Below are 25,027 nucleotides of genomic sequence, written 5' to 3' on the forward strand. Positions count from 1 at the left end.
CCCTAAAAGATGGGCATCAGAATGTTTTGACATACGTTCAGGATGGGAATAATCGGTGGTTGCTATATGGTGGGGGATCGGTGGGGGGTTGGGGATTGTGCTGGGGGGTGGGGGGTGGTTGAGGGTGGTGTGGGGGTGTGGGGTGGTGGTGTGGGGGGGTGGTTGGGAGTGAGCAGTCTGTTGGGGGTGGGGGGTGGAGGAAGGTAGGGGGTAGTGGGTAGGGGGTGGCAGTGGGGCAGTGAGAGGTGGTGAGGGTGGGGGTAAGGGGGTGGGGGGCATGATTGCATGTGCAGACACCCGTCTTTTTGGCCCTAGTACCCTCGGACAGCATATGCAGACACCCATCTTTTAGGGGTTAAGGGAAAAAAATAGTTGAAATTCCCAGTATTGATAGACCTCCTTACAGTACTGTATTGATAATGCAAGCAACTGAATTTGCCTTATGACAATTCATAGCAAAATTATGATCCATCATATTTTCTGATGAAAAACTTTTTATAACACTACTGTGCATCATGAAAACATCATTATCCTCTTCCTCCTCCTCCTCCTCTTCCTCCTCATCATCATCATCATCACCATCATCATCATCATCTCTTCCTCTCCTGGGGGACTGTGACAGAACTGCCAACAGACTACTAAATAATTGTTACCGTACATGGCTCACTCACTCACTGTCATTCTTCTTCCTCAATGGTTTAGCTTATAACAGAGCCAGCTTTATGCAGCAGCAGTATCATAACCAATGCATTTTCACTTTGCAATACAGTATACATTATACATGCCAACATAAATGCATGAAGAATTGGAAGTTATAAAATAATCATATATAGTATACACACTTGTATAAAAGCATCAAGAATTGGAAGTTGCAAAATGCTCACCTGAAGCATAAGTACAGTATGTTCAATTTCCAATGTACTGGTACATAAGACTACAGAGAATAGAAGACAGAGAAAATGTTGAAATTATGAATGCAGAAATTAATAACTCAAGAAAAACATGGTACTAAGGGCAAGTTCTGAGATTACTCTCCCCACCCCTTTGACTCATTTTCTCCTGTTTGACTCCTTGGGCCTAGAGCTCAAGTACTGAGTGGTCAAGCATATAGCATGACCTAAATGGTTACGTGAGAAAACAGGATATCGATACCAATGCTTTTGGTGTTTCTCTTTCTTCACTTTCAGGCTTGTGTGCAAAATAAGACACTATGATTTACAATGCAATAATCATTATTAGGTTGGTGCAAGTGCCCACTATGCAGTCACTCAATATACTACAGTACTATCTTTCGCTGACTCTCAGGCATAGGTTTTTGGAGGGCATGGGGGGCATCCACCCCCAGCCTCCAATTTTCAGCTTTTCAATGATTACATACGATAAAAGAACAATGTTAATTACCAAAATATACGCAATGTTCAATGATTACATACGATAAAAGAACAATGTTAATTACCAAAATATACGCAATGAATATCTTATTGGACTTGCCTATATTACTGTTCTATTACTGACACAAGTAAAATTCATGAGCATTGTTTTTACTTCTTATGAGCATTAGGGATAATTCTGCCTAGAATCACACTCCCCCCATCTTTCAAAATGCTTGATTTGACCCTGACTCCGCACTGAGTAACAATCCAAATAATTTCCTGCACTCCAAAAAAGTCATTTACTATGTTGGATGGTAAACAAGAAATGGACACCTAGTGGTCTTGTGGGTTAGGACTCTCCTACCTGACTGCTTGACCTGAACCAAAATGGTGAAGTCCTGGAGGTAATGGGAGTTTATTGCTCACATACTGTCACTCATGGATGCATGACAGTTCCCTCACCTTACAATAACCAGATAGAGTAGCCTAACCCAGAACCCATACACTCATGATGGGTCAACACAAAACTGGATGATGACTGGATAGATTATTATACCAAACAGTGTGTGAGTGGGTAGAGTAGAGAGCAAAGACTTCTGAGTAAAGATGGGTGTCCATCTGAGGTCCCCTTTTGTTTATTATGGTGCCTGAAGTACAGTATTTGCAGAGGATTTCAGGTCTGGGTTACTGTGAGAGTCACTGCATGGAAATAAGTGATAACGACTACTGACCGAGAACAAAGAGGCTGCTGTGGAAACATACAAGAAATCTGTGCAGTCTTGGAGTTTGAGAATGAACATGAAGATGAAAAATGTTATGGTTAGTAGGGTGGACTGAGACTCATTACTGGAGAGTGGTCAGTGGCTTTGTGCCATATGCAGGAAACAGATTGGCAGTAACTCCACCATGTGCAGTAGCTGTGGTGGGTAGGTACATATGAAGTGGTGTGTAAGTCATATTGCAAGGCAAAACCAATTATGAGTGCGGCATGCAAAAAGGAGATTGTCTGGATCAGCCAAGACTGGAGGAGGTTTCTACAGGAAAGGTAGCTCTTGATTATGATCCATGAGTCAAAAATGTTCAGAAGAAGTATATGTGCTCTTGCCCCTAGCGATGAATGGACCCTCTCTACTCAAGAAAGGGCAATTTTACTTCATGTATACAAAATGTGATGCCGCAAAGTTGCTAAACATGGGCAGCAAAAGATGCAGATGTTTGGCTGATTTGAGTGCAATGATGTATAAAAATGGTGATAAGGATGTGTCATGATATACTGAGGGGAGGAAGTTGTGCAGCTTTCACCCCCACTGAGCTGATTCCTTGGAATGTAGTTTACCTCTCTTGTATCACTTTTTTATAATCAATGTAAGCAATATTCATTTCAAATGAGTTATTTGAAAGGAGCATGTGGAGTTGCATAGAGAGACAGATTGACAAATGAGGAAGTGAAGGATCGTTGTGGTATGGATGTGGATGTGACACGAAGCGTTAGAAGAAACACATTGAGGTGGTTTGGCCATGTGGAGAGGATGGAGAGTGAGAGACTAATGAGGAGAGTGTCTGAGAGTGAGGTGGAGGGGGCGAGAGAGAGGGGGAGGCCAAGGATGAGATGGAGGGATCGAGTGGAGAGGAATATGAGAGAGAGGGGTGTGAGCTGGGACCAGGGCAGTGAAATGGCGGAGGATAGGGCGACATGGAGGCGATTTGCTTGTGGCCAACCCTTGCGGGATTATGGCGTCTGGCAATAGATAGATAGTGATCTGTACCTCATAATTATGAGTCCTGCTGCTTGGTCCATGCACACCTTTCCTGTGCCTCATATGCATTCTGCAGCTCAGCAAGGATTATGAAGCTGCCTGGGAAATGAAAGCATCAGTGAGGTAATGTGTATATGTAAGGTGAGGTGGTCTGGTTGCAAGGAGAGGATGTATGAAAGTAACAGGCTCAAGTGCTGTACAGTTATGAACATGGACTTCAACAGAACAAGGAAAATATAGGGTAAGGTCCTGGGTAAGAACTTATGAATTATGGGACTTGATCAGAATGCTGTAAGACATCATGCAGCTTGGAAATAAGCCATCAGGCAAAAAAATAAATATATAAATAAATAGATAACCTATGAGACCATGAAAACTGCTACAAAATGTTCATGCAACTTTGAAAAAAGCCATCAGGTAGGAAAAAAAAAGAAAAAAAAAAGTGACCTATGAGACCATGAACACTGCTACAAAATGTATACAAGTACATTTTACATTCATGGTGCTAAAGAGGGATGCTTTCCCATGGTGGCAATGGTAAAACCAGCTGGCTCCACTGACAAGTTATCCAAATGTCTCTCAACTCTCTCCATCCATCCATCCATCATCCAATCCTACATTGCCCCATGAAAAGCGTAGGAGCCAGGGGGTAGGCAGTTGGTCCCGACATTTAAGATGAAAGTGACCAGCCTCACTCATCCCTGAGTAGCATTACATGAGCACTCAACCCCAACCACCCCCTGGATATAAACCTTCACCGGCTCAATCCAATTGAAGCACAATAATTACCCACTAAACCACCAAGTGCCAAAATTTGGTTATATGGTTACCACCCAGCAAAGTAAATGGTTCCTGGTGTACAGAAAACCATTTGGCTTGTCACTCAGTGTAGAGTCACCCACAGGCAGAAGGAAGAGGAAAAAATGAAGGAAAGAAAGACAGAAGAGGGAGTGTAAAGTCACCCTGTCCACAAAAAAGGAGGAGGGTGGACTGCAGAAGAAGGGTGACTTCTGTCTGCAGTCTGCCACATTCACATTCACATAAGTCCAGGGTTACAAAAAACATCTGCATTATTACTCTGTTGGTGATATGAACCCAACTTCTCAAAATGACTTTAATGATATATGAATCACTGTGTAACTCATTTTACTGATCATGTTGATTGTGCCATACTTCTCTGTCCTTACTTCTGGATCCAACCTCACCCCAATTTAAGTGGGGATGATGATGATGATGATGATGATGATAAATGAAAAAGATGCTGAACATAAGTTATATGTGCAACATGGTATGACATATCACTGATTTTAACCTTTAACAGCATAAGGCTTCGTATATTGTATAAATTATATATAGCTTTCAGACTTGCCCATGTCAGAGTTTACAACATAACAGTAGGATGATGGACTGGCAGTTACTCATTCTGAGATGCACTGCACTAACATGCTCATGGGACTTTCAAGGAAAAATAAATAAATCCATCCATCATCCAATCCTACATTGCCCCATGAGGATCGTAGGAGCCTGGGGCTAAGCAGTTGGTCCCGACATTTAAGATGAGTGAAAAATAAATAAATAAATAAAAAATAAAAAATACAACTCATACATTTCAAGCAAATTCAGTACAGTACTGCAACAAGGTCTCCTTTCAGTTAACACTAAAAATATCATTTCAGTATTAAAGAATACATAATAAATACCATGGCTCGACCATATCTTAAATGCATAAAATTAACTTGTATGTATGTATGTATGCATCACCATGACAACATGGCTCCACAATTTACAATATAAATTAGCAACCAACACTAAATTTTTTCCTTGAACATAAATGTCTCCGCTTAATAAAGGGATGCAATAAGTGTAGGCTTCTTTTGTCAACTACACCAATTATGGACATCAGATTACTGAATAAGATTTATGGTCATCTTGCAGGAATGCTACAAATGCACATCTCAATTTGTTCTCAATATCATCCTCACACTGACAGAGTTTGTATCCTTGTAACATTCCATCAAAATTTATTATTAGCATTGAGAAAACATATGCCGTCAAACAAAAACCTGCTATGATTTCACAGTTAATGATATTATGTTACTCAGCCTAAATGCTGATAACATTTTGTGCAGTACACAGGTTAAGTATTGGTATACTTTGGATGTCAATTTCCACTGCGCTATGAATTCTTGGTGTATGGAATGTTACCTTACAAAACAAAATGTCTCTCACAACAGTTTAACAAGCTTTAGGACAAAAGGAATTCCTTACTCTGCAGACACTTAGCATAATAATGAATGAATGATTAATTCTGATACTCAAATGAAATGAAAATGACAAGCCATAAGTTCCAGGATACATATTAGCTATCTAAATCTCTCTACATATAGAAAAATCAAATATGGTGTTTCATATGTAACTGAAGAGTAGGAATACAGTATCAATGTGACAGACTTATGTACAGAAAAAATGGGAGATGGTTGTGCTGTTATTGAATATATACAAATAATTCACAAAAGTAATTTACAAACACATCGCAGCTGTAGTAATAAAATTAATGCAATCTGCGGGTGGGGCCTACCACATTTACCATTTCAACCTTCAAGCAACTGCTAAAAAGACTTGATGCATGCACCTAAAACAATGGCATTCATATCTGCCATATATTTTGATCTGACAGCACTCATGTAAACAACTGGAATGACTAATAAAGGCATGAAACAAAGCCTATGGTCATCTGGGAATTGCATCCATGACTTCCATTTTGGCACAGTGGTGTGAAGACTACTACAGCAAAGTCTAACTCTACTGCCTGGAAGCCTTCAATCCAAGTACTGTACTTTATTTACTATAAATATACAGAGTTTATTTCTGGCACAACAAGAATGGACAACAATAAGGCTTTTTCCATTTGTGGTCACCTAGTCAATAGCTATCTTCCTTATGAAACTTTATGGCTAAGTTTCATTGTGGTATTGTACCAAGTCATGGTAATGATTTCTTTGGTTTAACTGGATTACTACTATAACCTTCATTACAGTGGACAAATGTTTTATAAATAAATATGTAATGAGCAACTTCAACACTAGCCCAATAATGCAAATATTTCCACTTGATGTTACTGTTGTGGTACTGCATGGAAGGCCTCACCACCCAGCAAACTGTCTGAGATCTGCTAGTTCTCACTGTCTACACAATATACAATCAACAACACTAGCACTGATAAGAACATGCACAGTACAGTACAGTATTTATTGCATTTTCACACCAGGATTATCTACTGCCTGGCCACTGCATATGTCACAGTAACACATCAGCTTCACTACCACAAATACCAAAATACACATTAGTAGTATATCATGGTGGTTAATTTTGTAATTAACAAACAGAGCATCTTTCATCAAATAAGTACCATTTGGATAATTAAATACTTGTAAATGAAGAGTGCTACACATGGGAAATTATGCAAATGACATCTGAGGCTTCAAATATTCAGCAATAACTGTCTTATCTGTTTTTGTAGTTGGTAACTTTAACTCATAAAAATAAAGTGATAATCAGTATTACTTAAACTAGAAGTCTCTTATTTTGAATAAGACTACTATATGTGTAGTGTTTGATTCTCTTCATGACTTCAGTGTATAGTTTTGCTGTATAAACTTAAACATGTATGCTTTTTAGTACGAAAAGCTGACATACAAAATATCTCTCAATTATTACAGCAAATCATCACAAGATTATTCACACTTCACTCTGTCTACTTCCCCTCAGACACACCCATACTCATACCAGACAGAGTTATCAACAATGTCCTTCCCCGCCTTTAGTGGTGCGGCATCGTCAGCTGGTGGTGGCCGTGGTGGTGGTTTGAGGGGCTTAGGATCTGGGAAATCTGGAGGCAGTGACTGACTAGAGAGTGGTGACTCAGGCTGTGTGACGTTTGAGCCTCGTCGGGACCTGGGTGGCACCTGTGGCACACTGGAACCACCATTTACTTATTAGTGTACTACACATACATCTCACACAGCACTTAGATTGTGGCTGTTATGCTGAAATTACTTCAGCATATCACCAATAACCCAATGAGCAACACATTCAAAGATTTGTTGAAAAAGGCTTTCAGATTTAGTCATCATAAGAAAGTATACAGCGAAGTTTGGTAGTAGGGGTGTTGCTCTGGTCCTAGATGGAACAAATTTTGTGTGTAACTTTAGATTTAGAGATGACCTAATAACAATTCTTTCCTTGTAATACGCCAGGAAATATCCAGATGTTGATTGTACTGTACTATCCATCCATCCATCCATCCAATCTTATGCTGCCCCATGAGGGGAGGAGAAGCCCAGAGCTAGGCAAGTTGGTCCTGACATTTAAGATATGAGTGCCCAGCCTCACTCATCCCTGAGTGGCATTACATGAGCAATAAACCTCAACCACCCCTTGGATACAAACCTACACAGGCTCAATCCGACTGGAATGCCTTAATTACCTACTAAACCACAAGGCACCATAATTTGGTTACATGGTTACCACCCAGTGCAGTAAATGGTTTCCTAGTGTATAGGAAACCATTTGGCTTGTCACTGGGTGTACAGTAGAGTCACCCATAGGCAGAAGGAAGAGGAAAGGCTGAAGGAAAGAAAGACAGAAGGAGAAGTGTAAAGTCACCCATAGGCAGAAGGAAGAGGAAAGAATGAAGGAACGAAAGACAAAAGAAGAAGCAAGGAAGAGAGGGAAGGGCAGACACCCAAAGCAGCCTTACATCGAGTGAGTGGATGAACGCCCCCACCTACCACCATAAACTACAAAAAACTGTGGAGTAATAGGTGCTTCTTTACCAGCCACTGGTCTGAGGTAAAGGATGTACTCCAATATACTGGAAAAATGCCAATCTAATATGCAACTTTCAACCTCAAAACACTAAAAAATATGCCAAAATGACAGCATTTTTGTTGTATTTGTCTATCTTGAGAATTAAAAAAAACAAAAAAAACATGAGATTATGGGTCAGTAAAAAGTATCTGGAAAAAAATAAATAAATAAATAAAAAAAAAAATCTTTTATATTTCTTTATGCATGGAGAGATCTCGGGAAGATAAGTACGTAATGAGGTTACGAATGGGGCAGAAGAAAATGAAAAAGCTGTCCTTAGTGACAAAAAAAGGTGCTTTGGAAATCATCTTAGAGCAATGGGCTTCACTCAGGAGGCAGCAAGAGATCCTACTGCTTGGAATGCTGACAAAATACACACTACAGTTTACAAATGCATGCCAGGAAAATACTGTAAAGTAGTGAAAAAAAATGCCAATGTAGCAGTATGACTATGATTATCTATGGAGAAAAACTAGAACTGTAAGTTTCTCTTGATCTGAAGGGGACCTCAATTTCAGGATTGTTTAATGTCCTAGCACCTCGTCTGAGTCACTCGTGTGTGTGTGTGTGTGTGTGTGTGTGTGTGTGTGTACTTACCTAGCTGTATTTACCTGGTTGTGATATACAGGAAATGAGCTACACTCAAGGGGTCCCATCTCTTTTTCTCAGGAAGTCAAATTTTGCTTTGAACTCGTTTAAGTTTTTAGACTGGACGATCTCTTTGTCCAGGTTATTCCACAGGTCTATGCATCTATGTGGAAAAATATGTTTCTTGCTATCCTTCAAGCAACTTGGCTTTTCAGTTTCATTCCATGTCCTATACAAACAGAATCTCTCCTTTCTTCTAAGGAAGGTAGATCCAACTTTTCTAGCCTCTCTCCGTATAACAGATCTGCCAGACTGGGGACCATCTTGGCTGCTGTTCTTTGTATTTTCTCAATCTTGATTATACCTTTCTTTATGTGTGGGGACCACACTACTGCTGTATATTCCAACCTGGGGTGGATCATGGCCACTATCAATTTTTTCATCATCTCCTCATCCATGTAATGAAATGCCACTCTTATGTTAGTCAAGAGACTGTACGTCTTTCTAACTGTCTTGTTAATGTGTTTTTCTGGTGACAAACTATCCTGGAGCAGCACCCCCAAATCTTTCTCTTCTCTCACTTTTCTGACTGGTTCATTACCCATCAAATAATTCAGTGATGGCCTCTTGATACTTTTACCCATTTCCAATACTTGACCTTTTTTTTGTTGAATTGCATTTCCCACATCCGGCACCAATCATGAATCCTATCCAGGTCCTCCTGCAGCATTTTACATTCTTCCTCAACTTCTACTTCCCTAAAGATCTTTGCATCATCAGCAAACAGACTTGCATAACTGTTCACTCCATCTACCATACTATTTACACAAATCAGGTACATTACTGGCACTAACACCGAGCCATGTGTGACTCCACTTGTTGCTTCCCTCCATCCAGACATCCTGTCCGTTATTACTGTCCTCATTTGTCTGCCTCTCAAAAAGTCTCTCATCCACTCCAGGAGGCTTCCCTTCAGTCCTCCTATGTGCTCCAATTTTCATATTAGTCAAAGGCTTTCTCCAAATCTAAATACACACAGTCTACCTAGCTGTCCTTCTCCTGTAGCACGTCAATCACTCTTGAGTAAAAGCTCAACAAGTTGGAAACACATGACCTTCCACTTATGAATCCAAACTGACTTTCAGCCAATATGTTCACCTCCTCCAGATATTTTATCCGTCTGTCTTTCAGGATTCTCTCACACAATATTGTGACCATGCTGGTCAGGGACACTGGTCTATAATTCAGGGGTTCTTCCTTGTTTCCTCCTTTATAAATTGGTACCCATTGGCCCTCTTCCATTCCCAAAGCACTTTCCCTTCTTCCAAAGAACACACAATTTAACTGTGAATCTTATCCACCAGTTGTTCTCTGCATTCCTTCAGTACCCAATGAGAGATTCCGTCCAGTCCTGGGGCTTTCCTTATATCCTGTGTTTCCAGTAATTTATACACCTCTTGCACTTCCACTTTTATACCTATTATCACTAGCCTACATATCTAGTCACTCCTTCTCCCTCAAAATCCCTTTGTGCATATTTACCAAATTGTATTTACCTAATTGTGATATACAGGAAATGAGCTACACTCGTGGGGTCCCATCTCTGTTTCTTCAATAAGTCAAATTTAGCTTTAAACTCGTTGAAGTTTTTAGACTGGACATTCTCTTTGTCCAGACTATTCCACAGGTCTATACATCTATAAGGAGAACTATATTTCTTGATATCCTTCAAGCAGCTTGGTTTCTTGAGTTTCATTCCATGTCCTCTTGTTACTCTCTTATCCCATAAAAACAGATCTTTGTCAATTTTATCTACTCCCACCATGGTCCTGAACACTGCAATCATGTCGCCTCTCTCTCTCCTTTCTTCTAAGGAAGGCAAATCCAGCTTTTCCAACCTCTCTCTATACGATAGATCTGCCAGACTGGGGACCATTTTGGTTGCTGTTCTTTGTATTCTCTCAATCTTGTTTATATCTTTCTTTTTGTGTGGGGACCACACTACTGCTGCATATCTAACCTCGGGCAAATCATGGCCACTATCAATTTTTTCATCATCTCCTCATTCATATAATGAAAAGCTACTCTTACATTAGTCAGGAGTTTATACGTCTCTCTAACTGTCTTATTAATGTGTTTTTCAGGTGACAAACTATCCTAAACCAGCACTCCCAAATCTTTCTCTTCTCTCGCTTTTGTGATGGGTTCATTACCCATCAAATAATTCAATGATGGCCTCTTGGTACTTTTACCCAAGTCCAATATTTTGCATTTCTTTGCATTAAATTTCATTTCCCACATCCAGCTCCAATCGTGTATCCTATCCAGATCCTCCTGCAGCATTTTACAATCCTCCTCAACCTCTACCATCCTCATGATCTTTGCATCATCAGCAAACAAACTTGCATAACTGTTCACTCCATCTACCATATTATTTACATAAATCAGGAACATTACTGGCGCCAACACCGAGCCCTGTGGGACTCCACTTGTTACTTCCCTCCATCCAGACATCCTATCCTTTATTACTGTCCTCATTTGTCTGTCTCTCAAAAAGTCTCTCATCCATTCCAGGAGGTTCCCCTTCAGTCCTCCAATATGCTCTAGTTTCCACATTAGTCTCTTACGGGGTACCTGGTCGAAGGCCTTCTCCAAATCTAAATACACACAATCCACCCAACCATCTCTCTCCTGTACGTCAATCGCTCTTGAGTAAAAACTCAACAAGTTGGACACACATGACCGTCCACTTCTAAATCCAACTTGCCTATCAGCCAAAATATTCATCTCTTCCAGATATTTTATACATCTATCTGTCTGAATTCTTTCGCACAATTTTGCGATCATGCTGGTTAGGGACACTGGTCTATAATTCAAGGGTTCTTCCCTGTTTCCTCCCTTATAAATTGGTACCACATTTGCCCTCTTCCATTCTTGTGGCACTTTCCCCTCTTCCAGAGAACACACAATTAAACTGTGAATCTTATTTGCCAGTTGTTTTCTGCATTCCTTCAGTACCCAATTAGAGATTCTATCTGGTCCTGGGGCTTTCCTTACATCTTGAGTTTCCAGTAATTTATACTCTTCCTGTACTTCCACTTTTATATCTTTTATCACTACATTTCTAGTCACTCCCTCCCGTTCCAGAAACTCACTATCATTAGTGAAAACTGACTGGAAAAGTTTGTTCACTATTTCTGCTTGCATCGCCTCATCTTCATAGACTTCTCCTTCTACTTTCAGTTTGGTGATTCCTTCCTTTTGTTTCGGTTTGCCATTGACAAATCTATAAAACAGTTTGGGTTCATCCTTACATTTATCTATTATACCTTTTTCAAAATTCCATTCTTCCTCTCTACGTATTTTTGTGTGATCATTTCTAGTTCTTTTATATTCTTCCTTTGTTCTGTTGTTACCTCTCTTTCTCCAATAGTTTAACACCTTATCTCTCTCTTTTTTTGCTATCATACACCTTCTATTAAACCACTCCTTTTTTCTGTTTTCTTTCCCCTTTACTCATGGCACAAATTTTTCCAGTCCCGAATTATAGAAGCTCAGAAAAATATCCCACTTCCTCTGTATCTCTCGTTTCTCTGAATTTTCTCTAATCTGCATTTTCAAAAAATTTTCTCAATCCTGTAAAGTTTGCTTTCCCGAAGTTGTATCTTCCCTGCCTATAAAGCTCGTCTCTTGGCTACATGTTCCCTGTTATCAAGTGGAACTCAAAGACTACGTGATCACTTTTTCCAATAGGACACAGATATTTCAAGGATTCTACTACATCGGGTTCTTTGGCAAACAGTAAGTCTAGTCTTGCTGGTGTGTCCTCGCCTCAGAACCGTGTCTCTTCTTTGACCCATTGCGTCATCACATTGTTCATTGTTATATTTAATAATGTAGTGCTCCATGAATCTTTGCAGCCTCCTGAGTCCCATTCCTCCCAGTTCACCTCTTTACAACTGAAATCACCCATTAAAATTATATTGTTGCTTTTCTCAATCATTTTCTGTAAATAGCTAGCCATCCCTGACAACATTTCCTGGTATTCATCATCATTCCATGCTCTTGTCTTAGGGGGAACATGCACTACTGCCATATCTCTCTTGCTATTCTCTCCAGTTTCTAATTTCATATTTATCACTTCAGCCCTGCCTTCTCCCATTTCCACGGTATCTACATTTATGTTGTTTTTCACTGCTATCATCACTTCTCCTCCCGTTTTTTCTCTTCTGTCTCTTCTCCACAATTTGTATGTACCATCTCCAATATGAACATCAATATCTTCTCTTAATTTGGTCTCTACAAAGCACATAATATCAGGTTCACTTACCCTCAAAAAATCGTTGATTTCTAGCCTTGCCGACATTAAACCATCAACATTAGTATATGCCACCTTTCGATTATTTTTGATGTTTTTTATACCCTCTTTTCTCCTTCTCTCCGTCGGTACCTCTTCCTTAATTTCTAATCCATGACTCTCCAATAAAACACTGTCTTCTCTTCCTTCGTTATCTGTTCATTTTTCACCTTTGCTTCCTGTACTAACTCCTTTATCTTAGCTCTTTCTTCCTCATTTGCATCTTTCCCTATCCAAACATTTTTTAACCCTTCCTTGTCTGATAATTTCCATGTTCTACTGATAATTTCATTTACTGTTGCTTGGGACTTAAATTTTACCTTCAATGGCCTTGCCCCTCCTTCCTCATACTTTCCTAACCTATACACCAGTTCAATCTCTTCTTGAGCTTTGTGGTTTTCTTCCAAGACTAGTGATATCATTTATTTAACTTTCCTCAGTTCTTCTCTTTCTCTTTCTGATCTTATTGTCATACGTTTCTCTTTAACTCCTGAAATTATTACACATTTTTTCTTATCTGCTACATCTCTAACAAAAGATCTGCTACAACTCTAACAAAAGATTCTCTACTTCTCTGCACCCTAACCACTTCCCTCTCCACTTTTTCCTTGATTTGTTGTTCTATAATCTCTTTCAAATTTACATTTCCTTCTTCCTGAATTTTCTTCCACCCCTTATGTTGCTCCTTGATTTCTTTAATGTGCTCGTCCTGTATTCTTGATTTGGATTCATACTCATCAAGTTTGTTTTTCATCCTGTCCCTTTCTTCTTCTAACCTCTTATTCTCCCTCTTAAGCTGATTTATTTCATTAGAAGCTGATTCATTGCTAATTTTTAATTCGGTAACTTTCTTGTTCGTCACTCCAAGTACTAATTTTTCCAGTTTATTCCTTAAAGTTTTGATCTCATTTTCCTGCTCTATGGTCCATTCCTGTAACTCCTTAATTACTGCCCAAAACTTTTTTATCTCCTGGACATTCCTCTCCGCTGTTTTCTCTACACCTGCTATTCTTGTTTGGTTCAACTTAATACTTCCATTTCCCACATCCTCTTCACTGAAGCCCTTGAACTCTTTCTCGCCACTTGTAAACATTGCACCGTCACTTTCCGCCATGATTCAACCATATGGAGACCTATTTTCACTATATCTTGTTCTTTTTGTGAGCGAAACCATGTTTTTTTTTGCTACTGTCCGACGGGACCACCACTCACGCACTCAATTACATGATCACAAATAGGTTGGTCTTCTGTTCATCGCTGATTTTGCGATTATTTCTCCACGATCCAGGAAGAATTCCGTCTCTGTCGGCGACCTGTGTGTGTGTGTGTGTGTGTATTTACCTAATTGTATTTACTTGATTGTGATATACAGGAAATGAGCTATGCTCGTGGGGTTCCGTCTCTGTTTCTCAATAAGTTAAATTTTGCTTTAAACTCGTTTAAGTTTTTAGACTGGACAATCTCTTTGTCCAGGCTATTCCACAGGTCTATGTATCTAAAAGGAAAACTGTTTCTTTATATCCTTCAAGCAGCTTGGTTTCTTCAGTTTCATTCTGTGTCCCCTTGTTACTCTCGTATCCCATAAAAACAGATCTTCTTTGTCAATTTTATCTACTCCCACCATGGTCCTGAACACTGCAATCATGTTCCCTCTCTTTTTCCTTTCTTCTAAGGAAGGCAAATCCAGCTTTTCCAGCCTCTCTCTGTACGATAGATCTGCCAGACTGGGGACCATCTTAGTTGCTGTTCTTTGTATTCTCCCAATCTTGCTTATATCTTGCTTTTTGTGTGGGGACCAGACTACTACTGCATATTGTAACCTGAGGTGAATCATGACCACTATCAATTTCTTCATCATCTCATCCATATAATGAAAAGCTACTCTTACATTAGTCAGGAGTTTATACGTCTCTCTAACTGTCTTATTAATGTGTTTTTCAGGTGACAAACTGTCCTGGACCAGCACTCCCAAATCTTTCTCTTCTCTCGCTTTTGTGATGGGTTCGTTACCCATCAAATACTTCAATGATGGCCTCTTTGTACTTTAACCCATTCCCAATATTGTACATTTCTTAGCATTAAATTTCCCACATCCAGCTCCAATCGTGTATCCTATCCAGATCCTCTTGCAGCATTTTACAATCCTCCTCAACCTCTACCTTCCTCAAGATCTTTGCATCATCAGCAAACAGACGTGCATAACTGTTCACTCCATTTCATTCATTCATTCATTGCCAGATGCCATGTATCCCAAACAGGGTGGCCAAGGGCTTAGAGTTAATTGTTTTACAGGGAGGGGCACCAATCCTCCACCAACCCCACTTGACACATAAGTTCACTCCATCTACCATATTATTTACGTAAATCAGGAACATTACTGGCGCCAACACTGAGCCCTGTGAGACTCCACTTGTTACTTCCCTCCATCCAGACATACTATCCTAGTCCTCATTTGTCTGTCTCTCAAAAATTCTCTCATCCATTCCAGGAAGTTCCCCTTCAGTCCTCCTATATGCTCTAGTTTCCACATTAGTCTCTTATAGGGTACCTTGTCGAAGGCCTTCTCCAAATCTAAATACACACAACCCACCCAACCATTTCTCTCCTGTAGCACGTCAATCGCTCTTGAGTAAAAACTGGAAAATTTGGAAACTCATGACCTTCCACTTCTAAATCCAAACTGCCTACCAGCCAAAATATTCATCACTTCCAGATATTTTATCCATCTATCTTTCAGAAGTCTTTTGCACACTTTTGCGACCATGCTGGTTAGGGACACAGGTCTATAATTCAAGGGTTCTTCCCTGTTTCCTCCTTTATAAATTGGTACCACATTTGCCCTCTTCCATTCTTGAGGCACTTTCCCCTCTTCCAGAGAACACACAATTAAACTGTGAATCTTATCCGCCAGTTGTTCTCTGCATTCCTCCAGTACCCAATTAGAGATTCCATCTGGTCCTGGGGGTTTCCTTACATCTTGAGTTTCCAGTAATTTATACACTTCTTGTACATCCACTTTTATATGTTTTATCACTACATTTCTAGTCACTCCCTCCCCATCCACAAACTCCTTTTCATTAGTGAAAACTGACTGGAAACATTTGTTCATTATTTCTGCTTGCACTGCTGCATCTTTATAGACCTCTCCTTCTATTTCCAGTTTGGTGATTCCTTCCTTCTGTTTCAGTTTGCCATTGACAAATCTATAAAACAGTTTAGGTTCATCCTTACATTTATCTATTATACCTTTTTCAAAATTCCATTCTTCCTCTCTACATATTCTTGTGTATTCATTTCTAGTTCTTTTAAATTCTTCCTTTGTTCAATTGCTACCTCACTTTCTCTAATTGTTCCACGCCATCTCTCTCTCTTTTTTTGCTATCATGCACCTTCTATTAAACCACTTCTTTTTTCTGTTTTCTTTCCCCCCTTTCTCCTGGCACAAATTTTTCCACTCCTGAATTATAGGGGCCTAGAAAAATATTCCACTTCCTCTGTATCTCTCTTGTTTCACTGAATTTTCTCCAATCCGCATTTTCAAAAAATTGTCTCAATCCTGTAAAGTTTGCTTTCCCAAAGTTGTATCTTCCCTGCCTATAAAGTTCGTCTCTTGGCTCCACGTTCCCTGTTATCATCTGGAACTCAATGACCACATGCTCACTTTTTCCAACAGGGCACAGATACTTCAAGGATTCTATTACATCAGGTTCTTTGGTAAACAGTAAGTCTAGTCTTGCTGGTGTGTCCTCACCTCGGAACCGTGTCTCTTCTTTGACCCATTGCGTCATCACATTGTTCATTGTTATATTTAATAATATAGTGCCCCATGAATCTTCACTGCCTCCCAAGTCCCATTCCTCCCAGTTCACCTCTTTACAATTAAAGTAACCCATTAAAATTATACTGTTGCTTTTCTTAATAATTTTCTGTAAATAACTAGCCATGTCTGACAACATTTCCTGGTATTCATCATCACTCCATGCTCTTGTCTTAGGGGGAACATACACTACTGCTATATCTCTATTGCTATTCTCTCCAGTTTCTAATTTCATATTTATCACTTCGGCCCTGCCTTCTCCCATTTCCATGGTATCTACATTTATGTTGTTTTTCACTGCTATCATCACTCCTCCTCCCGTTTTTTCTTTTCTGTCTCTTCTCCACAGTTTGCATTTACCATCTCCCATATGAACATCAACATCTTCTCTTAATTTAGTCTCTTCAGAGCACATAACATCAGGTTCATGTACCCTCAAAAAATTGTTGATTTCTAGCCTTGCCGATTTTAAACCATCAACATTCGTACAGTAATCCCTCCAATATCCAACGTAATAGAGCCATAGGCAGGTCCAGATAGTGTTCCTGTCCGGATATTAGGCCCCAGCTTCTGGACTTGTACTCATGGACCCTAACTCAGAAAAACATCAATACAACTTCCTCTGGACATGCATAGCACGTATTTAAGACCCAAATCACACCAATAAAGGACATAAAAGACTGAAATAAATGCAAAAGAAGCATAAAATGAGGTTTTTGAGGTAGGTTCATACAATATTCAACATTCTGGGTACTTACAAGTCCCTGGTTCCTGGACTGGTAGTTATGGACCCTAACCTAGCCTAACTCAGAAAAACACCTCCCTACTGCACATGCATAGTACCTAAGACACAGCATATTCACACCAATAAGGGACATAAAAGAGTGAAATGAGGTGTTTGAGGTAAGCATAGTATGGAAAATACAGTAGAGTACAGTATGAAACATTCTGCCTACTTACAGCAAGTCCATGGCCATCTCGATGAATAACCGCCTCCTCTCAGACTCTGACAGTAAGAAGGATTTCCTGAAGCACCTGCAGTACACTGTTTATGAAGTCTTGCACTGAACTTAGTCATTCGCACTCAGAAGTCCAGTCTCTTCACAGTGCGCACTCTTGTCTAACTTATGCTCCATTGTAACTTACTAAGTGTTGCACTCTGCACTTTAAGTCTTTCCACTCTTATAACCATTTTCTAAACCAAAAACACACAAGTTTATTTACATTAAATTTAGTCCAAAAATTGTTTGTCTTTTCACTCACAACTGTAAATCCTTAACACAATGCACTGTTTTTATCACTGCACAACACTGTAAATTCCCGTGTGGTCTAGTGGAGAAGTTCTTGGCGTCTAATCACTGTCAGAGTCTGAGAGTAGCAAGGGAGGTGACCTAGGGGTGCGTCGCTGGGTCGTGGTGATGGCGTACCCACTGCAGACGACTCTGAAGACAGATGCAAACTCACGTCGAGCAGTGACTCCACCGTGGCTGATGTGCTGGGCTGTGGCTTGGAGCATGAGGGCCTGTCTTGGGGAGGCAACGGAGTGGAGCCAGGGCTGAGCACAGCGGGGGTCACAGGCCTGAAGAAACTGGCAATGGTTGATTGACGCAAGGAACGACAATTCTGACTATTTATGATGCGCTGCCTGAATGCACCCACTTCCTCCACAAGTCGCAAGGGCCCCATCTCCCTGTCGCAGTCCGGGTGTTCCAGGTAGTCCAGAATGAACTCTAGGTGTTCCCGGAGTGCGCTCAGCTTGGGGATGGCTGGAGTTGTGTCATGCTGAGAGGAGTCCACATCATCGTCGCCGTCCTTGTCGGAATCTTCAAGCTGGGTACTGACACCTGCAACTGAAGATGCGATCTCAATATCAGACAGGGTCTGATACCCAGGATCGCCCTCGTCGTCATCCAACCACTCACGCACGTCGTCTACATCAACATCGTCGCCATGCGTACGTAGACGTGCATGAAAGTCATCCACGTCAAAACCTAGGAAATTGTACTCCACATCCGTTCCAAGAAGCAGACGAGACCAACCATTTTCTAGAGTCTTGACAGGGATTTCCTTCCATGCACTGGGCCCAGTTGAAGATTGCAGACTTAAAGTTGTAGCGACGAAGGTTTTCCAAAGTCCGCTGGCCTCGTGTGTCCCGTCCCTCCCTGTGCTCGTCCTCGTCCTCGAGAACAACCATCACCTCGTCCAGGAACTTCTGGAGGTATAGGTGCTTCGTTGCCACGATCACTCCTTGGTCCATTGGTTGGATGAGAGCACTCGTATTAGGTGGCAGAAACGTGCACCTAATGCGGCCATTCTCAACCACCAAGTCCTTGTCGCACGGGTGGGCAAGTGCATTGTCAAGGAGAAGGAGGGCCTTTACCTGGTCGCGTGGGATTCCCAGTTTTTCCGTCTGGTAATGTATGACCTCCTTGACGAAATGGCGGTGGAACCAGTCTTTGAAGATCTGGGCTGTGAACCATGCCTTCAAAGAATGGTACCAGACAACAGGAAGGACATCCATCACCCCACGAAGACACCGAGGCTGCTTTGTGTGGCCAACAATAACGGGCTTAAGCCGGTGCATGCTGTTAGCATTGGCACAACACAAAGCAGATATCCGTTCCTTGGAGAGCTTGCGGCCAGGTACACGCTTCTCAAACGGCGATAGAATAAACCAGTTTTGTCAGCGTTGTAGACTTGACCGAGAGTGAGGCCCTCCCTGTCGATCAAGCCCTTCACCTTGTGCCAAAACTCGTCAACTCCATCCTTGTTAGCGTCCAAAACTTCGCCATGAGCCTTACGGTTGGTAAGGCCATGCCGTAACTTAAACGCGAAGAGCCAACCCTCGGATGCCTTGAAGTCTAGGGCATCGTGAAGCCTGGCGAACTTCTCAGCAGCAGCCTTCAGCTCCGTACCACGTACCATCACACCAGCAGCACATTGCTGTCGATACCAAATCAACGTGGAGCGGTCGACTTCAGCAAACTTGAGAGTAAACATCACCTTCCTCTCCATGTTGCGTTTGCTTCTCGACGAGAAGTCAGCCGTGTACTGCATGAGTTTGTCTTGGGATCTCTTAATATCAAACAAAGTAGATCGGGCCAGGTTAAACTCGCGGAGGAAGCGTGAAGAAGACCACCCCGCATCTACTTTCTCCAATATCTCCCGCTTCTTCTCCAGAGTCAACACCACTCTCTTCCTCTTCTCAGGCAGCAGGGCCATCATCATACACACAAAGGAGAGGCACGAGAGCAGCAGGAGTGCCTGCAGCAGGTAAGGCCCCACCACAAGAGCGAGCACGTGGGCAGCCTTGACGACGAGCGTTCACTTGCGACAAGAGACAGGTGGAAAGTGGGGAGGATGCAGGGGTGCTATAGCGGGCGTCGGAGGAATGACGCGCCACAACAAAGCTGTCCCGCGCCCCGCGGGCCAAGTTCAAATTACGGGCGGGAAAAAATTGTTTTTTGTTTCAAACTTTTTGCGGTTTTCGGACCATTTTGGGAATATTGGATCCCTGGACTATTATGTCAGTTAGTGGGGATGTTCGGATAGTGGGCGTTCGGATATTAGAGGGATTGCTGTATATGCCACCTTCCGATTATTTTTGATGTTTTTTATACCCTCTTTTCTCCTTCTCTCCATCGGTACCACTTCCTTAATTTCTGATCCATGACTCTCCAATGAAACAGTCTTCTCTTTCTCTGTTCTCTGTTCATTTTTTATCTTTGTTTCCTGTACTAACTCCTTTATTTTAGCTCTTTCTTCCTCATTTGCTTCTCTCCTTATCCAAACATATTTGAACCCTTCCTTGTCTTCTCTTCCTCTGTTCTCTGTTCGTTTTTTATCTTTGTTTCCTGTACTAACTCCTTTATTTTAGCTCTTTCTTCCTCATTTGCATCTCTCCTTATCCAAATATATTTGAACCCTTCCTTGTCTGATAATTTCCACGTTCTACTTATAATTTCGTTTACTGTTGCCTGAGACTTAAACATTACCTTCAATGGCCTTGCCCCTCCTTCCTTGTACTTTCCTAACCTAAACACCTCTTCAATCTTTTCTTGAGCTTCGTTGTTTTCCTCCATGACTACTGGTATTTTTTCTCTATCTTTACTCAGTTTTTCTCATTCTCTTTCTGATCTTATTGTCATATGTTTTTCTTCTGAAATTATTACACATTTTTTCTTATCTGCTACATCCCTAACTAAAGATTCTCTACTTCTCTGCACCCTAACCACTTCCCTCTCCACCTTTTCCTTGCTTTGTTGTTCTATAATCTCTTTCAAATTTACACTTCCCTCTACCTGAATTTTCTTCCACCCCTTATGTTGCTCCTTGATTTCTTTAATGTGCTTGTCCTGTATTCTTGATTTCGATTCATACTCATCTAGTTTGTTTTTCATCCTGTCTCTTTCTTCTTCCAACCTCTTGTTCTCTCTCTTAAGCTGTTTTATTTCATTTGAGGCTGATTCATAGCTTACTTTTAATTCAGTAACTTCTCATTCTTGTTCGTCACTACGTGTACAAATTTTTTCCAGTTTATTTCGCAGACTTTTGATCTCGTTTTCCTGCTCTACAGTCCGTTCTTGTAACTCTTTAATTACTGCCTGTACCTTTTTTATCTCCTGGACATTCCTCTCCGCTGTTTTCTCTACACCTGCTATTCTTGTTTGGTTCAACTTCATACTTCCATTTGCCACATCCTCTTCAGAAAAGCCCTCAAACTCTCTCTCACCGATTATAAACAATGCACCGTCCCTTTCCGCCAAGAGTCAACCATATGGAGACTTTCTATTTTCACTGTATCTTGTTCTTTTTATGGCCGAAACCGCGGTTTTCTTAACAACTGCCCCACGGGACCACCACTGACACACTCATTAACATAATCACAAAGAGGCTGGTCTTCTTTTCGTTGCTGATTCAGCGATCATTTTCCCATGATCCAGGAAGAGCTGTGTGTGTGTGTAATTCACCGAGTCGGTCAGGATCACTTGATGGTCGTGATCGTCAGCTTTTACCCTCCCGGAAGGGAGCTGAGAGCTCATATAGTCCGATCTAAGGGCAATGCTGTGACCTTCACACACGCACACACCCGTCCCCTTGCTCAAGGGGGACAGTAACCACCCACTTCGTCAGTGAAACTTTTCACAACCTAAGTGAGGCGTGAACTCCCGTCCACTAGTTGGCAAGCGAGAGCGTTACCACTGCACCAGCGAGCGGTGTGTGTGTGTGTGTGTGTGTGTGTGTGTGTGTGTGTGAATATAGCAGAGAGAATGTCACCTGACTTCTGTGCATTACTTTTTCACAACAGTACAAAGAATGTCACCTGGCTACTGTGCATTACTTTCTGACAATAGGTGGGCTGGCTGGCAGCTGCAATGAAACAGGTTGTTTGTATACAGTTTGACTCCTCTAACATAACTTGCAATACTGCAGTCAGTATCAACACACATGAGTTTGGGGTCAGTGAGTGGTTCCTAACAACTACTAGATATGAGCTTCTCATAAGACTACCAAGATCTCTAAATACTTTATTAAAGCATATTATACAGACAAAATACACTATAAAACTGAAGACCATGAAGATATTAAGAGAAAACAAAAAAGCATAGTCTGCCTCACCTACTAATATGGTCACCACGAGGAGGGAGGCGAGGAGTAGCAGGTGCATCCTCATCCACAGCCCTCTCCCGTCGCCCACCTGACTTTGGAGTTGAGGACCGAGGCACACCACCAGGAGTAGGGGTAAGGGAGGCAGAGGAGGGCACAGCATTGTGAACACTGTTATAGCTCCTAGATGGTAGGAAGGCAGAAAAGGAAGAATGGACATGAAATTTCATCTGTATGGTAAAGTAATATACATATGGAAAATATTAAAACCTTCTCTGGGACTCAGATTTGCCCTGTATACAGGCAAACCCCAGGTTAACGATGCAATTGGTTTAGTAATAACCCATCGCTAGGAGGGGTATCGTAACTCAGGGTAGATTTAACATGTAAAGCACAAGTATACCCTGGTTTAATGATGCAATTGGTTAAGTGAAAACCCATCGTTAGGAGGGGTATTGTATATTGGGGTAGATTTAACATGTAAAGTATAGGGATGCATTTTTGAGCCTTGGGTTTCTCCCCCAATCAAGTCCTAAACCCACCCAAATGAGTCCAAAAACAAGTTTAAAGCCAATCTAAATGGCCTAACAGCTGTAAAAGATGCTAACCTAAGCCTAACACCTGTAAATAACTCACTAAAACAAACAAATAAAATCTGAAAATCGTCAAATATGTCTGGTAAAACTCAAGCTTAGTAAACTGTACCCCAAAATGACAATGTTCACCCCACCTATTGCTAAAACATTAATCTGAGTCTAAGAACAGTTAATAAATCAACCTAAACTCACAATTTTAATCTATCATCAAAATCGGTAAAAAATATCAAAACCCGCCGTTAAACCAGGGTTTGGCCATTGTTAGGTGGGGTATGGTGGTATTTCTACCCCCATCGTTGAGCCGGGGTATCGCATCTAGGGGTATCGTATATTGAGGTATACCTGTATAGAGAAGCATTTTTGAGCCTTGGGTTTCCCCCCAACCAAGTCCTAAACCCATCCAAATGAGTCCAAAAAAAGTTTAAAGCCAATCTAAATAGCCTAACAGCTGTAAAAGAAGCTAACCTAAGCCTAAATCCAGTCCCCGTCTCACTTGTACCCAGTCAAGGTCACTGGAGAATGCGTCTTCTGACTCGTATTCAATCCCAGTAGAGATGAAGCAGCAGCACTGTATAAAATCCCACCATCAAACGGTCCCAGGACAGTTAAACACATTTCTGTTATGCATAATAATAATGTATGAATAACACCGAATCATCCAAGGTGCGAACTGTTGTGACGGAGAATTGCTGATGTTTGACGGGGAATTCTCTTGACGGGGAATGCAATCGATGATGCACGTGGGATAGCCTTTTCAACAGCCCCTCTTTATGTCATTTTAGTTATTGTTCTCGTTGCTGAGCTCCTTTACATTCTTCTCTCTTATTTTCCAACATTTTAGAAATTCTTTTGTATTTTCAAAGTGTTTTCCCTTGAAGAGCCCGAATGTAAACACATGAGTTACTGACGTCACAATTTTCATCAGTGCATGAAATATTTACTCTTTACTGCTTTCATAATTATTATTTGTGTTCATTCATCATCCAATCCTACATTGTCCCATGAGAAGTGCAGGAGCCCAGGGCTAGGCAAGTTGGTTCTGACATTTAAGATGAGAGTGACCAGCCTCATTCATCCCTGAGTGGCATTACATGAGCAATAAACCCCAACCATCCCTTGGATATAAACCTTCACCGGTTCAATCCGACTGGAGCGCCGTAATTACTAATATCTATTAAAATTTATTATTATATTATGTATTACATGATAGGTTAGATGTTCAATGATCAAACACAAAATATTCTTTGCTGAGTTGCCCAGTTGTCCACAATGTTTTGTACCTCATCTGATGGGCGAGAATCTGTACCCCAAATGACTGTGTTCACTCTACCTGTGACTAAACCACATTACTTTAAGTCTAAAAAGAGTTTATAAATCAATATAAACTCAAAATTTATGTCTAAAATATCATCAAAATTGGTTTTTAAAAAAATCAAAACCCATCACAAAACCAGGGGTAGGCCAACGACAGGCGGGGTAAGGTGGTATTTCTATCCCCATCACTATTTTGGGGTACTGCATCAAGGGGTATCGTAAATCGGGGTTTGCCTGTACAATACCTCCCTTCTAGCCCTATGCTTGGCAGCCAAGTATTTTCTCTATTACCACTCCTTTTCCATTCCTGGAAAAGACTTCTTTTCTCCTTAACTGTGGCTACGACACTCTCATCCCACAACCATGCTACCTTATACCTTGGAAGGTCCTTGTCCATCTACACACTAAATTAGTACCTCTCAAGATATTGTTCTTGTCTTGAGAGCTCTGTACAGTTCATTAATATTTCTGTCAACAGCTCTCTCTTCAGCCACCATTCTACTCATCTCACTATTGAAGGCATCCCTATCTATCTATTGCCAGATGCCTCAATCCCGTTTGGGGTGGCCACAAACAAATCGCCTCCAAGTCGCCCTGTCCCTCGCCATTTCACTCCCCTGCTCCCAGCTCACACCCCCCTCTCTCATATACCTCTCCACCCCATCCCTCCATCTCATCCTCAGCCTCCCCCTCCCTCTTTCCCCCTCCACCTCACTCACATACACTCTCTTCGTCAGTCTTTCACCCTC

At 41.2% G+C, this 25,027-nt stretch overlaps 1 protein-coding gene across 1 annotated transcript in view; it reads right to left on the minus strand.

Annotated features, from left to right (window-relative positions):
• Window positions 1-6,856: 6,856 nt before the first annotated feature.
• Window positions 6,857-25,027, minus strand: part of Girdin (protein girdin) — an 818,609-nt gene continuing 800,438 nt past the window's right edge. The window contains exons 34-35 of the mRNA XM_080282575.1: window positions 22,381-22,551; window positions 6,857-7,105 (exon numbers count right to left, since the gene is read on the minus strand). Coding sequence (XP_080138701.1) covers window positions 6,895-7,105; window positions 22,381-22,551 — 382 coding nt within the window. The 3' untranslated portion in view covers window positions 6,857-6,894. The remainder of the gene's footprint in view (window positions 7,106-22,380; window positions 22,552-25,027) is intronic.

Source organism: Coenobita brevimanus, chromosome 94 (genome assembly GCF_032717465.1).
Source record: "Coenobita brevimanus isolate Jiangsu-jjx chromosome 94, ASM3271746v2, whole genome shotgun sequence".
Lineage (NCBI taxonomy): Eukaryota > Metazoa > Arthropoda > Malacostraca > Decapoda > Coenobitidae > Coenobita > Coenobita brevimanus.